This window comes from Nannospalax galili, unplaced genomic scaffold, assembly GCF_000622305.1.
Source record: "Nannospalax galili isolate Female #2095 unplaced genomic scaffold, S.galili_v1.0 scaffold136, whole genome shotgun sequence".
NCBI classification, from domain to species: domain Eukaryota; kingdom Metazoa; phylum Chordata; class Mammalia; order Rodentia; family Spalacidae; genus Nannospalax; species Nannospalax galili.
In genome coordinates this window covers 3,074,195-3,088,730 of record NW_008340872.1, presented here as the reverse complement: position 1 = coordinate 3,088,730, position 14,536 = coordinate 3,074,195, and the positions used below count along the sequence as shown (strand labels likewise).

Genomic DNA, 14,536 nt, shown 5'->3' with positions numbered 1-14,536 from the left:
CAAGCAGTCCTCATAGTGACCCAGCTGTTTGGGACACTTTCTAATTCTGAGGACACTCCAGCAGCTACCAAAGGCAGCATCCCTCAGAAATCTGACTTCAAGAGAAGTGAAGAAGTCTCAAATTCAGATTAGCACAGATACAAAACACAAGGAAGAGAAATCTACTTGACCCCAATCAAGATGTCCGGCTACTTGCATGCACTGGGAATTGAAGTGTCTGAACCACCCCAGGCACCTCCTCATACTTCCTTGTCCCAATGAAAGGTGAACATATCCCAGTCATGGCTTTCAACAGCATATAGAATGTGGAGATTCTGGTTAGAGAGAACTAAGACAAAGAATTTGGTGCTTTGTTTACCTATGATGAGTGGGATCATAAACAAGAATGACCATGGGAGATACCTTAAAAATATGACATAAGTCTTGTTTTCAATGACTCTTTTTATTAAAAAATAGCAAAAGAGGTAAGGGTTAAAGTCTTTTTGTTAGCAGCTATTTGAGTTTTGGAGCAAGACCATGACAAAAAGGCATCAAGCAAACAGCCATTATTCTCTAAGAACTGGCTGCAATCCTGAATCAGAAGCCTCACTTCTCTTTGACCCAGCAGATCTTGCCATTTTCTCCAAGCTGTACAGTCCCACTGGCCACCAGCTGGAGGGCTGCAGGAAAGATTTTATGTTCTGCTACTTTTACTCTTTCAGACAAAGTTGCAACAGTGTCACCCCTCTTCACAGGAACTGCTTCTTGTAAGATAATTTGTCCAGCATCTACGTCTTCCTGGAAAAGGAAGCAAAAATGTTTGTTGTTGTTCTTCTTGAGACAGAGTCTCCCCTTGTAGCCCCAGCAGGCCTGGAATTCACTCACAGAAATTCGCATGCCTCTGCCTTCTGAGTGCTTGGACTAAAGGCATGCGCCACCATGCCCAGTTGCTCTTTTTTTTTTTTCCGGTCTTTCTGAGACAGGGTCTCCTTGTAGCCCCAGCTGTCCTGGAACTCACTATGTGGACCAGGCTGGCCTCGAACTCACACAGATCCCCCTGCCTCTACCTCCCAAGTGCTGGGATTAAAGGTGTGCGCCACCACACCCGGCCAGTTGCTCTATTTTTTTTTTAAATTATATTTATTATTTTCATTTTATGTGTGTGTGTATTGTCTGCATGTAGGTGAGTGCACCCGTGTCATGCAATGCCCACGGAGGTCAGAAGAGGTGGTCAGATCCCCTGGAACTGGAGTCATGGACAGTTGTTAGCTGCCATGTGGGTGCTGGGATTCGAACCCAGGTCTTCTGCAAAAACAACCAATGTTCTTAACCACTGAGCCATCTCTCCAGCCCCAGTTACTCTATTTTTAAAAAATATTTATTTTTGTTTTATGTGTACGAGTGTATTGCCTAAATGTATGTAGGTACACCCATGTTGTACAATGCCCATGGAGGTCAGAAGAGGGTGTTGGATCCCCTGGAACTGGAGTTATGGATGGTTGTTAGCCACCATGTGAGTCCTAGAAACTGAACCTAGGTCCTCTACAAGAGCAGCCAGTGCTCTTTCTTAACCACTGAGCCATCCATCTCTCCAACCCCAAGAAGCAAAAGTTTTAAACTTCACTTTCTAGGCAGTGCAGCCCTACACTTTTGGTAGACGAAGACATACTCACAGCTACAAAGTGTACAGTGCACCCAGTGATTGTGACTCCAGCTTCCAGGACCTGCTCATGAGCATTTGAACCCTTGAAAGAAGGGAGCAAAGATGGGTGGATATTGAGCATTTTCCCTAGAAATCAAAAAACAGTGGTCAGAAATTTTAGATCCCATTCATTCTGTTTAAGGAACATGCTTTCCTGTCTAGAATCACAAATGCTCTGACTATATCTTAGAAAATAAATTCTCTGGAGGAAAGATGCCCAAATATGTAGACATAAAAACTGACAACAGGGTGAAGTCAAAGTTTCTAGAGAAAAGAGAAGAGGGCTGGTGAGATGGCTTAGCTGGTAAAGGTGACTGTCCCAAGCCCAATGACCTGAGTTTGATCCTAAGACCCACATGGTGAAGGAGAGAACAAACACCCTCCAGTTGTTCTCTAATTTCTGCAAGTGTGTCAAGGTACACACCACTGCCCCGTGTACACAAACTAAATATAAATAAACATATGTATATATAAATAAAATGCAAGATTGTATATATTTCTACTATTTTTGGCAATAATGACTTTCTTTCCATCTTCTGGCAAAGGTCTTTCTGTCCTAGGAGAGGATGAACTTCATTTTGTTGTGTTCTGTAGTACCAGCTATCAAACCAGGGCTCTGTACATGCTAAGTAAGTGCCTGACCACTGAACTACACCCCCATCTCCTTTTTTTTTGAGATAAGGTCTTGCTTTGTCTGCTTTTAAACTCATTATGTAGTTCCTCCAGGCTGGCCTGTCTCTGGAGTATCAGGACCACAGGCTTGTAAGATCACACCCAGCAGAGTCTTCATTTTGGGATACACAGATCTCTCTCCTCTTTTCCTCACTTTCTCCTTTGTTTTGCTCTGAGCAGTGAATCTTGCTAAGTAGTCAGGATGACCTTGAGCTTTCAAGCCTCAGGTGCTGGGATTAAGGTGTAGGCTAAGCATCATTTTTCTTGTCTCTAAACGAGTAAAAATATCTTCCAAATACTTCTCAAAAGATGAACTTTATCTCTACAATAATGTGAAATTAAACTGTCATATTGGAAATAGTGATTACTTACAGTAAGCAAAGCTGAGAACTGGTCAATAAATCATCATTTGGGCTTGCTCCAGATTAAAGCAAATGAAATTAAGTTAGGACCTGTATTAAAATATTTCAGCATGTGGACTATTTGGAAAGCTGAGCACTTTGCATCCATTTTCAGTTATTTCCCAATGGAATGTCAAATGACTTTTGCTTACCATTCCATTTTCTGACAAAAGGGCCAGACAGAATTCTCATAAATCCTGCAAGACAGACTATGTCTGTAGAGAACTCTTCAAGGACTTGGTCAACTGCATTGTCAAATTCCACACGACTTTTATATAATTTATGATTAATTACCTGTAACAGGAAAAGGCAAACACATTTCAATTTCAGTGAATTATCAAAAAGAATTTAAACATAACCTGTACTCAGACTATACTTCAGTAGTGAAGATACACCCAATAGAGATGGATGAAGAATGATTAGGATTAAGTAGAAAGGCAATCGCAGCACCAACCCCAAATGCAGAAGTCCAAAGATTATGCAACCTATACAGGTGGGCCTGTGAGAGAACGTAAGGACAGCCTGCAGGAGGCTGGAGGTGCTGCTAAGTGGTCCATCTGAGGCCCCAGGTTAGTATCTGGTACTAGACAAGCAAACAACACAACAAAACCAAGCACAGCACAGTCTGCACGAAAGCTATTTTCTGAAGTAACTTACTCTGGTGGGAATACCAGCTCTTTCTGCTTTTTCTAAGCCAGCCACAGCAGCTTTGTTGGAGATAACAACAACAATGTGTGAAGAACTTTTTGTATCCTGTGTACTGTCTATGAGGGCTTGGAGATTTGATCCTGAAAAGCAGGTAAAAAACAAATGAGCTCACACTTCTTAAATTGATCCCTGGGGCTAGAGAGATGGCCCAGTGGTTAAGAGCACTGACTACTCCTGAAGAGGACCTGGGTTCAATTCTCAGCACTCACATGGTGGCTAACAACTGTCTGTAACCCCAGTTCCGGGGGATCTGACACCCTCTTCTGACCTCCTCAGACATTGCATGACATGCATATACTTATACACATTCAGGCAATACACTCATACACATAGAATAAAAAATAAAATAAAATAAATTGATTGCCGAAGAATAACAAAACCAGCTGGGCACAATGGCACATCACTTTAACCCTAGCACTCAGGAGGCAGAGGTTCAAGGCCATCATGGGGCTACATGAAAACCCTGTCTTAAAAAAACAAAAATGGCTGGACATGGTGGTGCATGCCTTTAATCTCAGCACTTGGGAGGTAGAGGCAGGTGGATCTCTGTGAGTTCAAGGCCAGCCTGATCTACACAGTGAGTTCCAGGACAGCTGGGGCTACAGGGAGACACTGTTTCAAAACAAAACAAAACAAAACCAAAAATTGGGCCTAAAACATTTATATTAAACTGTACCTTGTAAAGCAATTATGCCATTGGGGCTACATGCTAAAGAAATAATCAGCTGAATTTAACAGCATGTTTATTCACATAGTTTATAGTAATCTTGCTTATAGGGAAAAGAAAGTCAGAGCTGGGTATGGTGGCTTATTCCTGTAATACCAGCACAATGTCTGAGGCAGGAGGAGGATTCTGATTTCCAGTCAGCCTGGGCTGCTCCTGAGTGTCTCAAAAACAAAGAACAAACAGAAAAAGTGAAGCTACATTCATCTGATAGAATAAAATGCTCTTCTGTCTGTAAAGTTTTCATTTTTAATCTATAAATGATAAAAAACTTCTCAGCAGTTTTAAACTTTTTCAACTACAAAGATACGATACAAAAGGAGTTGGAATTCCTATCCCTTGTCTTAATTTCTCTTTAATCATCTTTCTCACATCCTCTATTTTTTCTCTCAAGTAAACTGTTTTAAATTCGTAAGAAAAGTGGAAGGACTAAAGAATGCTAAAAATATAATGCCTCTTGATGATGCCCCACCCAGGTTCTGTTGAGAGTATCCATACCATTTGCATTTTTATTCCCCGGGAATGGTTTAAAGAAGGTAAGAGAAGAGGACAGGGAGGGGTGAGCTCTGTGCTCTGTAGTGGGGAAGAAGCCATGTCTTACCTGTTCCAGATATCAGCACAGCCACTCTTGCCTTTCTTGGTTGGGTAGGGAAACGATCTGTCAGGAAGCCATTTGTCAACACTGACCTGTTTATTTGCATGGTTTCAATCAAATTCTTGACTTTTACACGAGGAGAATCTTCATTTCAAGCATATGATAAATAAAGAACAACTATGAGTTAATAGGAATAGAAAAACATTATATTATAAAAACACTTGTGAACACTGCGTTTTCTTCTGAAAATAAGGCCTGCAGGAATTAAATACCAGGTCAACATCACTCAACCATTTCTCATCCTTAAAACTTCCTGAAGGTGAACAAAGAATCACCTGTTTCAAGTAGGAGCTGTAGGACACAGTGTAGGACACAGTGTAGGACATAGCCCTGCAGTGAGGCCTGTGTTGCATATAACACTGGCCAGTGTCTGCCCCACTCCCCAAAACTTCTTAGACAGACTACTCAGGACAGTGTGCCATGACATTCTGGCTTTATGGGACTCCTGTAACCCAGCAAAGCCATTCAGACTTGACACAGGATGCTGTGTTGAGAAAGAGAGGGTTTCCTGTTACAGTGTGAGCTGAAGGATGTTACTGAAAATGAGAGTTACATAGTAGAGAGGAGAAAGGCTCAGATAGAGCAAGGTCAACAAGCTCTGACATCTTTTATTACCTATCTGAATAGACTGCCATCCTGTTAAAGTCTAGCACTTTTTTTTTTCTTGAGACAGGGTCTCCCTGCAGCCCCAGCTAGCCAGGAACTTGCTATGTAGACCAGGCTGGCCTTGAATTCACAGTGATTCCCCATGTGCCACCATGTCCAGCTAAATTCTAGCACTTCTAACAGGGACCTGACTAATGCATAGTACTGGTCAGGGTGTTCACTCTCTACCGGTTCGTTAGCTTCAGTTGTCAACCTGACATAGCTGGGAAGGGTGAACCTCAATTGAGGAATTTCCTCCTTGATTGGCCTGTGGCCATGTCCTAACTGCTGATGTAGGAGGGCCCAGCCCACTGTGGGCAGTATCATCCCTAGGTAGGTGGGCCTGGGCTATGAAAGAAAGGCAGTTGAGCAAGCCAAGAAAGCTTTAAGCTACTGCCTTGATTTCCCTTGATGATAGACTGTAACCTATAAGCCAAATAAACCCTTTCCTTTCCCAAGTTGGCTTATGCTTGTGTTTTGCCTGTATGTATGCAAGTGTACCACATGCATGCAATGCTTGTAGAGGCCAGAAGAGGGCATGGTAATCCTGGAACTAGAGTCATGGATGGTTGTTACCTGCCATGTGGGTGCTGGGAACCAAATCTGGGTCCTCTGCAAGAGCAGCCAGTGCTCTTAACTGCTGAGTCATCTCTCTAGCCCCTTGGTCAGTGTCTTAGCACAGCATAAGAAAAACCAAATTAGAACACTCACTAATCCTTGGATTGAGCTAAGCCTCCAAGCAGAGCCACAAGGTGGTTCTGTGCAGGGAAACGATCCTGTGCAGTGAAGTTGTACATGTGTGAACACTACACAGAAGTGTCAGAGTCTGAAAGTGGAAATGGAGAGATGCATGCTGGCATTGGGGTACATGAATCATGTTTTGTCTGAGTAAAGAGAGATGCTATGGCAATAGAAGAATGTAGGGTGCTGAGAGCTCATGTGTATAAGATTATAACTTAAGATTAAATACCTAAAAACAAGTAAGGAGCTATTACCTTCGGGACACAGAACAACACTGCCTATTACCCAGGCTTCTTCCTGGTGCTGTCGAATATCACGCAGAATCTGCTCTGCCTGGTCCTTGGATACCACCAGTGCAGCTCCAACTCCACAGTTAAATGTTCTGGCCATCTCTTCTTCAGAGAGCTGTCCTTCCCACTGTAACCATGAGAAGACCTTAGGGATCCTCCAGGTGCAGGCATCTCAAAACAAGCAAGAGTTGTTTGATCAATCTATTGTCTCATACAAATAGAAAAATAAATCATAAACAGACTCTGTAATTTTATATAGGGTAAAACTAACAACTGGTCTTCAAGAATTTTGTGACCCATTAGTACCTCAGACATTAAGAACATTTCTGATGACACTTTTGGCCAACAATGACACTTGTAAGAGGGAGGTTCTGTGTTATATGCACTCACTGGATCTTTAGAAACCCTTTATGGAATAGATGTGCTAGCAGCTGAACCTCAACAGAGACTGGCATGCTGCCTTCTGTCAATGTTTAGCTGGGTCTTAGTGATGACCAAAAAACACTACAAATATCATGCAGAACTAGGCAGCTTACACACTGATTTAGAGGAAATACATACACCATTTGAGAAAAGTTGTGTTACAGAAAAGGTTTATGATAAATATGTGCTTCCTCTTATTTATTTTAAAATTTAGACTCTGGGTTAAAAATGTAACTCCTCTATTATTGTCAGCAATACATAAAAAACTAACAGAATTTTTAAGGTACAGGCTTATTAGTATGCACACATAAAGTTCCTGAATAATAAAAATAACAGGCAGGTCTTTGGCATATATGGTTATATGATTTTTATTTTAATGTGTATGAGTGTACCGTCTGGGTATGTAAGTGCACCTGTGTTGTGAAATGCCCACGGAGGTCAGAAGAGGATGTCAGATTCCTCAGAACCAGAGTTACTGACAGTTATTAGGTGCCATGTGGGTGCTGGGAATCAAACCCAGGTCCTCTGCAAGATCAGCCAGTGCTCTTAACCACCGAGCCATCTCTCTATCTCCCTATGATATGATTTTTTAAAAATTTATTTAGTTTTATTTTGTGTATGCATATATTCCTGGCATGTGCATAACTGCGCCCATGTCATACAGTGCTGAGGAGGCCAGAACAGGGCATTGGATCCCATGGAAATGGAGTTACAGACAGTTGTCAGACACTATGTGGGTGTTGGGAACTGAACCCAGGTCCTCTGAGAGAACAGTCAGCGTTCTTAACTGCTGAGCCATCTCTCTAGCCCCACACTTTTATTTATATGTTAAATTTTTACTTTTCTAATATTTTTTTTATTTAGCATGTATGAGTGTACTGCCTGCATGTATGTAAGTGTACCTGAGGTGCAGTGCACATGATAGTCAGAAGAAGGTGCCAGATGAACTGGAGATACAGATGGTTGTTAGCCACCACACCCAGCAACAAAAAAAATTTTACAAAGAAATTATAGAAAAGAAAAAGTGAGTTGGGCATGGTAGTCCATGTGTGTAATCCCAGCACTGGGAAGGCTGGGGCAGAACATTCAAGGTCAGCCCGGGCTACAAAACAAATAGATCTCTAAACGACAAGAACACACAACTTGACAAATTAAGGACCTATTTTGTACAAATGAACAAGTACTTCCAGGGTAATAAAAATTATAATCTTGGGGCTAGAGAGATGGTTCAGTGGTTAAGAACACTGGTTGTTCTTGCAGAGGACCCAGGTTCGAATCTCAGCACCCGCATGGCAAATAACAACTGTCCGGAACTCCAGTTCCAGGGGATCCAACAGCCTCTTCTGTCCTCCGCTGGCACTGCACGACATGGGTGCACTTATGTACATGCAGGCAATACATGCACACACATAAAATAAAAATAAATAAAATATTAAAAAAGTTATAATCTTTATGTTGAATATTCATTACTCAAATCTATTGTTTCAAAGTCTGATTCCTTGAAGAAATTCTTAGAGGTTGAGGCAAGAGGGTTTTTATTGGGATAGACACTGTATAACTAAAAAACACATAGCTTTTCAGTAATATGGCTATATAGGTTGTGTACCCCTAATCCAAGACAGTGAAATCCAAGCCATAAGACTTTTTGATGGTGTGTTACAGTTAGCTTGTACAGGCAGTTACATATAGTTTTTAAACATCTTTTTTTTCTTTTGGTCTTTTTGAGACAGGGTCCCTATAGCCCCAGCTGGCCTTGAACTCCCAGAGATCCACCTGCCTCTGCCTCCTGAATGCTGGACTCAAAGGCTTTTGCCACTGTGCCTGGCTAAACAGTTTGTAACTGGCTTTGGTAGGAGTGTTTACACTACAGAGATTGGAAAATGTTTTACCATTCGTTGATAGGTTACTAGGGTTATTTTTTATTTTATATTTCTTAATTATTTGAAGAGAATGTTAAAGGAAATCCTTTTTATGTTTTTAAAAAATTCATTATTTTCATTTTTTTATGTGTATGAGTGTATTGCCTGAATGTATGTGAGTGCACCCGTGTCATGCAATGCCGTGGAGATCAAAGAGGGCTTTGGATTCCCCTGGAACTGGAGTTAAGGATGGTTCGTAGCCACCATGTGGGTGCTGAGAATCAAACCCAGGTCCTCTGCAAGAGCAGTCAGTGCTCTTAACTGCTGAGCCATCTCTCCAGCCCCCTTTTTATGAGTTTAAAGTTCACTGGAAAGCATTTCTAGTTGAGGAACCAAAAATCACCAGTTACACTCTCCTATGAATGCTTTAACTTTGGACAATGGTCATTCTGTGGGCCTGGAAGAGATTCCTGCTCAGCTCAGCCAGGCTGCTGTGCCTGCCTTCCTGCTGACTTTCAGAGCTCACCCACTACTCCTAAACTTACATGCCCAGTTCTTTACCTCTTACAACCCACTTTTTTTTTTTTTTTTGAGGCAGGGTCTCCCTGTAGCCCCAGCTGGCCTGGAACTCGCTGTGTAGACCAGGTTGGCTTTGAACTCACAAAGATCTGCCTCCCAAGTACTGGGATTAAAGGCATGCACTACCATGCCCAGCTACAACCCACTTCTGATTCCAGATTTTCTATCAGTTTCACACTCTGCTGACTACAGGTTAGCCCTACTGATCTCTATCCATGGTTGCTTCTCCACATTATCCCCAAGTATTGCCCCCCTACACCTGCCCAGCTCTATTGGATCAATTAGGCTATTTCTTCTGTTCTCCCTTCAAGGCTTCTTGGGAGAGGTAGATAAGCTTCAACTTCACCTGGACTTGCAGTCTCCTTGTTTCTGACCTTCACACTCATTTAAGCTCCCTCACCAGGTCTGCTTATTTCACTTAATTCCTAACACATCACTTCCTCGGTTTCTACTCCTTCAAACCAATGTATGTGTATCAGCTGACCTGAAAGCTGGACTGGTTCTTCTGACTTTATCTTTATCCCATAAAAACAGGGAGGGAAAACCCTGTTCCTTACTTCTGCTGTAGGTAAATAATTATTGTCCTCTTCCTAGTAAAGGAGCTGTCTTGCATGGTCCATATCTTCCATCCATTTCCCTTACAATAATCTGGTGGGTGGTTCTATTTCCAGTAAGCTGCTCTGTGATCTGATCTGTGCCATACCTGACATTACTGACTGGCATCACATCAAAATTCTTCCTTGGGACTCTATTTTGGTACTAGGGAGTAAACCCAAGGCCTTGTACATGTTAAGCCTGTGCTCCACCACTGATCTGTGTATACCCTGAGAGGCTCTTCCTTGGGTCTGATAATGATACTTTGACATGGTTAGCTCTCTTATTATTCTTGTCAACAGTTCTTCTTGTGAGAAACAACTTTTTGGTCCTCTTCATTCTCGTGGTTATCACTGTAACTATGCACATACAACCACCCAACCCATATTCAGCCCAATCCTGATTTCTAATCACAGATGCCTCGGAATAAAGACATTAAATATCTTTTTAAAAATTTATTATTATTATTTTTTATGTGTATTAGTGTATTGCCTACATGTAGGTAAGTGCACCCATGCCGTGCAATGCCCACCGAGGACAGAAGGAGCTGTCGGATCCCCTGGGACTGGAGTTATGGATAGTTGTTAGCTGCCATGTGGGTGCTGGGATTCAAACCCAGGTCTTCTGCAAGAACAGTCAGTGTTCTTAACCATTGAGCCATCTCTCCAGCTCCGACATTAATATCTTGAAACTGTATCTTCACTTCCTACTTTCCTACCTTCCTCCTGTGTTAGTGATGCTGCCATCTACTCACCTGCCTGACCAGGAACCTGGGACTTCTTTTTCTTTTTAATGGAATAATTCTCCCATTTGTTTGCCTTCTCTATAACCTGGTTCAAGTCCCTTTACCTCCTGTGTGGACTACTTAAGCTACCATTTTCTTTCCTGGTATGCAGGGCCCCATCTTAACAGAGGTCTGGTCACCAACTCCTGTGGAGATTTGCTTATAGCACTTCATCTTTAAGCCATTTCATGACAGGATTTTACACCTTGTAAATATGGATAATAAAATAAAAAGAGGTATATTTTTACCCCTAAGCACCACCAATTATTAAGAACCTCCCATACCTAACTGTGTGTGCACTCAATACCCATGGTACATTTTTTCCCCTCAATAATTTTTTTCAAATACAAATTTCTTTTATTGATCTTACCTAAATCCACTCCAAACTTCTGAGGGAGCACTCTGGGAATATTTTCTAGCAGTCCTCCTCCAGTAATATGAGCAAAGGCTTTGACATGTCCTGAACGTATGATAGGTAACAGTGATTGGCTGTAGATCTTGGTTGGAGTGAGAAGTAAGTCTCCTGTGGATTGTAGTGATGAGGCAAAAACTTAGTCCACAAATACAAAACCGAACATAAACAATCCTGAAATGGACAATGACTGTGACTTTGCACAGACATGCCAGTTTACCTAAAGACTGGTGACCACAACCATCAGGTGCTGGAGAGGAGTACTGGAGGGAAGACTTTGCCACAATTTTCCGCACAAGGCTAAATCCATTGCTGTGAAGACCAGATGAAGCTACTCCAACAACAACATCCCCTTCGGTGATCCTTTCCAGGTGAGGGAGTTTTTGATCCCGCTCCATAGCACCAACGGCAAACCCGGCAAGATCATACTCTCCAGGAGGATACATGTCAGGCATTTCTGCTGTTTCCCCACCTGGTAGGGTAAGAGAAGAACAAAGATACCACATTATACAGACACATCTACTCAGCCTACACTGATAGGACCTGCTCTTCTCTTTTGAGCCAGGGTCTCTGAGCAGCCCCAGCTGGTCTAGAGCTCACTATGTAGATCATACTGGCCTTGATCCCAAAGATCCACTTGCCTCTGTGCCTCCCAAGTGCTGGGATTAAAGGCATGCACCACCATTATCATGCTAGAAACGACTCAACATGAACAATTAAACATGTGGGTATACCCAGTATTCTATTTGCTGCCTAACTGATTTCAAGGGAGAGTAATCCTTGAAAAGGATGCTGAGGGAACACCTCTGAGTCTGTACATGGCCTTCAAATACCACGACCTAGATCGGACCCATGCTCAGCTGAATATAACATCATTTCTACAGCAGTTTGGCTTCAGAAGTGCTTTCAAAGTTATTTGACCTTCATAATCACTCAATCTTCTAGATGATAGCACAGTTTAGAGACGCAATTTAACCTAAACTGCCCAAACCCAAGCACCCTCGGCTACACATTATAGCACAGCATATTTTTCTATTTATTTATTTATTTAGTCTTTTTTGAGACAGGGTCTCCTTGTAGCCTCAGCTCTCCTGGAACTCACTATGTAGACCAGGCTGGCCTTGAACTCACAAAGATTCGCCTGCCTCTGCCTCCCAAGTGCTGGGATTAAAGGTGTGCGCCACCACGCCCACTTTATTTATTATTTTTATTGTATGAGTATATTGCCTGCAAGTATGTGAGTGCACCCATGTCATGCAATGCCGTGGAGGTCAGAAAAGGGCTTTGGATTCCTCTGGAACTGGAGTTAAGGACGGTTTGTAGCCGCCATGTGGGTGCTGGGAACTGAACCCGGGTCCTCTGCAGAGCAGTCAGTGCTCTTAACCGCTGAGCCATCTCTCCAGCCCCAGCACAGCAAATTTTAAATTCACATCACATAAAGATAGAAAGTAGAGGCAGGCAGACTCCAACTCTGAAACTATATTATACAAATGGCTGAAAGGCAGTTTTTGGCCTTGAGATCTGATTTTTCCACAGACATAGTAAGGATTTTTTTCCCCTTTTGAGACAGTCTTGTGATGTAGCCTCAAACTTGAAGCCCTATCTCTGCTTCGGTCTCTAAGTGCTAGGATTATAGGTGTGCACCACTACACATAGCTTGAAATGGTAATAGAAAAGAGGTAGTTCTGTTCCCTGGTCTATCTACAAACTTATTTTAACTCAAAACACCCCTCATGTATATTTAAGCAGTATTTTTATAAAACCTAGGGAACATTTTATCCCCCATGTCACTGTTTTATTTTTAAACATTTACTTATTTAATTTTATGTGTATATGTGTTTTGCCTGCATGTATATAAGTGCACCCACATTCTGCAATGCTCGAGGAGGTCAGAAGAGGGTGTTGGATACCCTGGAACTGTTTTTACCAACAGGTGTTAGCTGCCATGTAAGTGCTGGGAATCAAACCCAGGTACTCTACAAGAGCAGCTAGTGTTTTTAGCCACTGAACCATCTCTCTAGCCCCTTTATGTTACTTCTCCAGGAAAATACAGTTTAAACATTTGCAATTCCCGAAGCCTTGCTATAAATCAGGAGGAAAACCCCCCAAGTTTGTCTGTTAAGGCTCCTGAGAAAGATGGAGACAGAAAAAGTGAGCACAGAGGAGAAAGACAGGAGCCTAACAGTTGGGGAGAAGGTCTGGGGGCAAACCCTTGAGGAGGCATTGAGGGAATACAGCCTAAGAGTCATTCAGGTAGTTTTATCTACATTTCATTTGCTCATCTTGTGATGTAGCTCTACTAGCAACAAACACACTTAATTCACACGTAAGACTAATAAGCAGTAAAGAGGAAATATGGTTCAAAAATGATCATACCAAGGAGAGCACATCCAGCTTGGCCACAAGCTTTAGCAACTCCAGCTACAACAGCTTCAGTCGTACTGAGGTCAAGTTTTCCACAGGAGAAGTAATCAAGGAAGAAGAGGGGCTCTGCTCCTTGTGCTAGAATGTCATTTACGCACATTGCAACCAAATCCTGACCAATGGTATCATGCCTATTGCACAGCTGGGCGATCTGCAGTATATAAATAGTCATAGGTGAGAATAAGCTCCACATTTTGTCTGGTCCTATCCACAGAGACTATCAAATACCAGACTTTAGCTAGTTGCTTATAACAATATCCCAAGATAAAAGAATACTGTATTCTGATAAGCTATGCAGTCCCAAATTGTCCTCTTTTAAATTTTTATTTTTTGGGGACTGGGTCTCTGTGCAGCCCCAGCTGGTCTAGAACTTGTTATGTATACCAGGCTGGCCTTGATTTCTCAGAGATCCATCCATCTGCTCTTTCTTCCAAGTGTTGGGATAAAAGGCCCATACCACTATGCCTAGCCAAAATTATCCTTTTTTATTCTCTAAAACATCCTTTGAACCAAATGCATCTTTAACAATATTGTTAGAAATGTACATTTTAGCCATATGTTTAAAACATATGGTTATTTGCTGTGGTTCTTTTACCTTTATTTGTCAAGGAGAATATATGCATTTGATAAACAAATTTATTTGAAAGGTAGATTTTCTTGTATCTTTCACAATGCCTTTAATCACAATAGTGTCTGATTACCTTCAGTTTAGTCCCAACACCATCTGTTCCAGAGGCCAGAAGAGGATCTTTGAAACCAGCTGCTTTCAAATCAAAAAGACCAGCAAAACCTCCAAGATCCACACTGCAACCTGGTAGACAGCAAACTAGTTACTTTTCTTCATTTTAATTGATGAGTTAACACACGAATACTCTTGCTATTTCATCCTAACAAAGATTGAAACAAGAGCTGGCTTTCCTGAGCACAGGAGAGAGCCACAAGTG

General features: G+C 42.0%; 1 protein-coding gene across 4 annotated transcripts in view; it reads right to left on the bottom strand.

Moving 5' to 3' along the window:
- Nucleotides 1–429: 429 nt before the first annotated feature.
- Gart (phosphoribosylglycinamide formyltransferase, phosphoribosylglycinamide synthetase, phosphoribosylaminoimidazole synthetase) overlaps nucleotides 430–14,536 on the bottom strand; it is a 35,378-nt gene continuing 21,271 nt past the window's right edge. For all 4 annotated transcript variants that reach the window (XM_008835948.3, XM_008835947.3, XM_029564888.1 and 1 more), the window contains 10 exons: nucleotides 14,294–14,403; nucleotides 13,545–13,743; nucleotides 11,389–11,640; nucleotides 11,127–11,279; nucleotides 6,482–6,688; nucleotides 4,788–4,925; nucleotides 3,412–3,542; nucleotides 2,907–3,048; nucleotides 1,653–1,768; nucleotides 430–777 (listed from right to left, as the gene is read on the bottom strand). In XM_008835948.3, coding sequence (XP_008834170.3) covers nucleotides 586–777; nucleotides 1,653–1,768; nucleotides 2,907–3,048; nucleotides 3,412–3,542; nucleotides 4,788–4,925; nucleotides 6,482–6,688; nucleotides 11,127–11,279; nucleotides 11,389–11,640; nucleotides 13,545–13,743; nucleotides 14,294–14,403 — 1,640 coding nt within the window. In that variant the 3' untranslated portion in view covers nucleotides 430–585. The remainder of the gene's footprint in view (nucleotides 778–1,652; nucleotides 1,769–2,906; nucleotides 3,049–3,411; nucleotides 3,543–4,787; nucleotides 4,926–6,481; nucleotides 6,689–11,126; nucleotides 11,280–11,388; nucleotides 11,641–13,544; nucleotides 13,744–14,293; nucleotides 14,404–14,536) is intronic.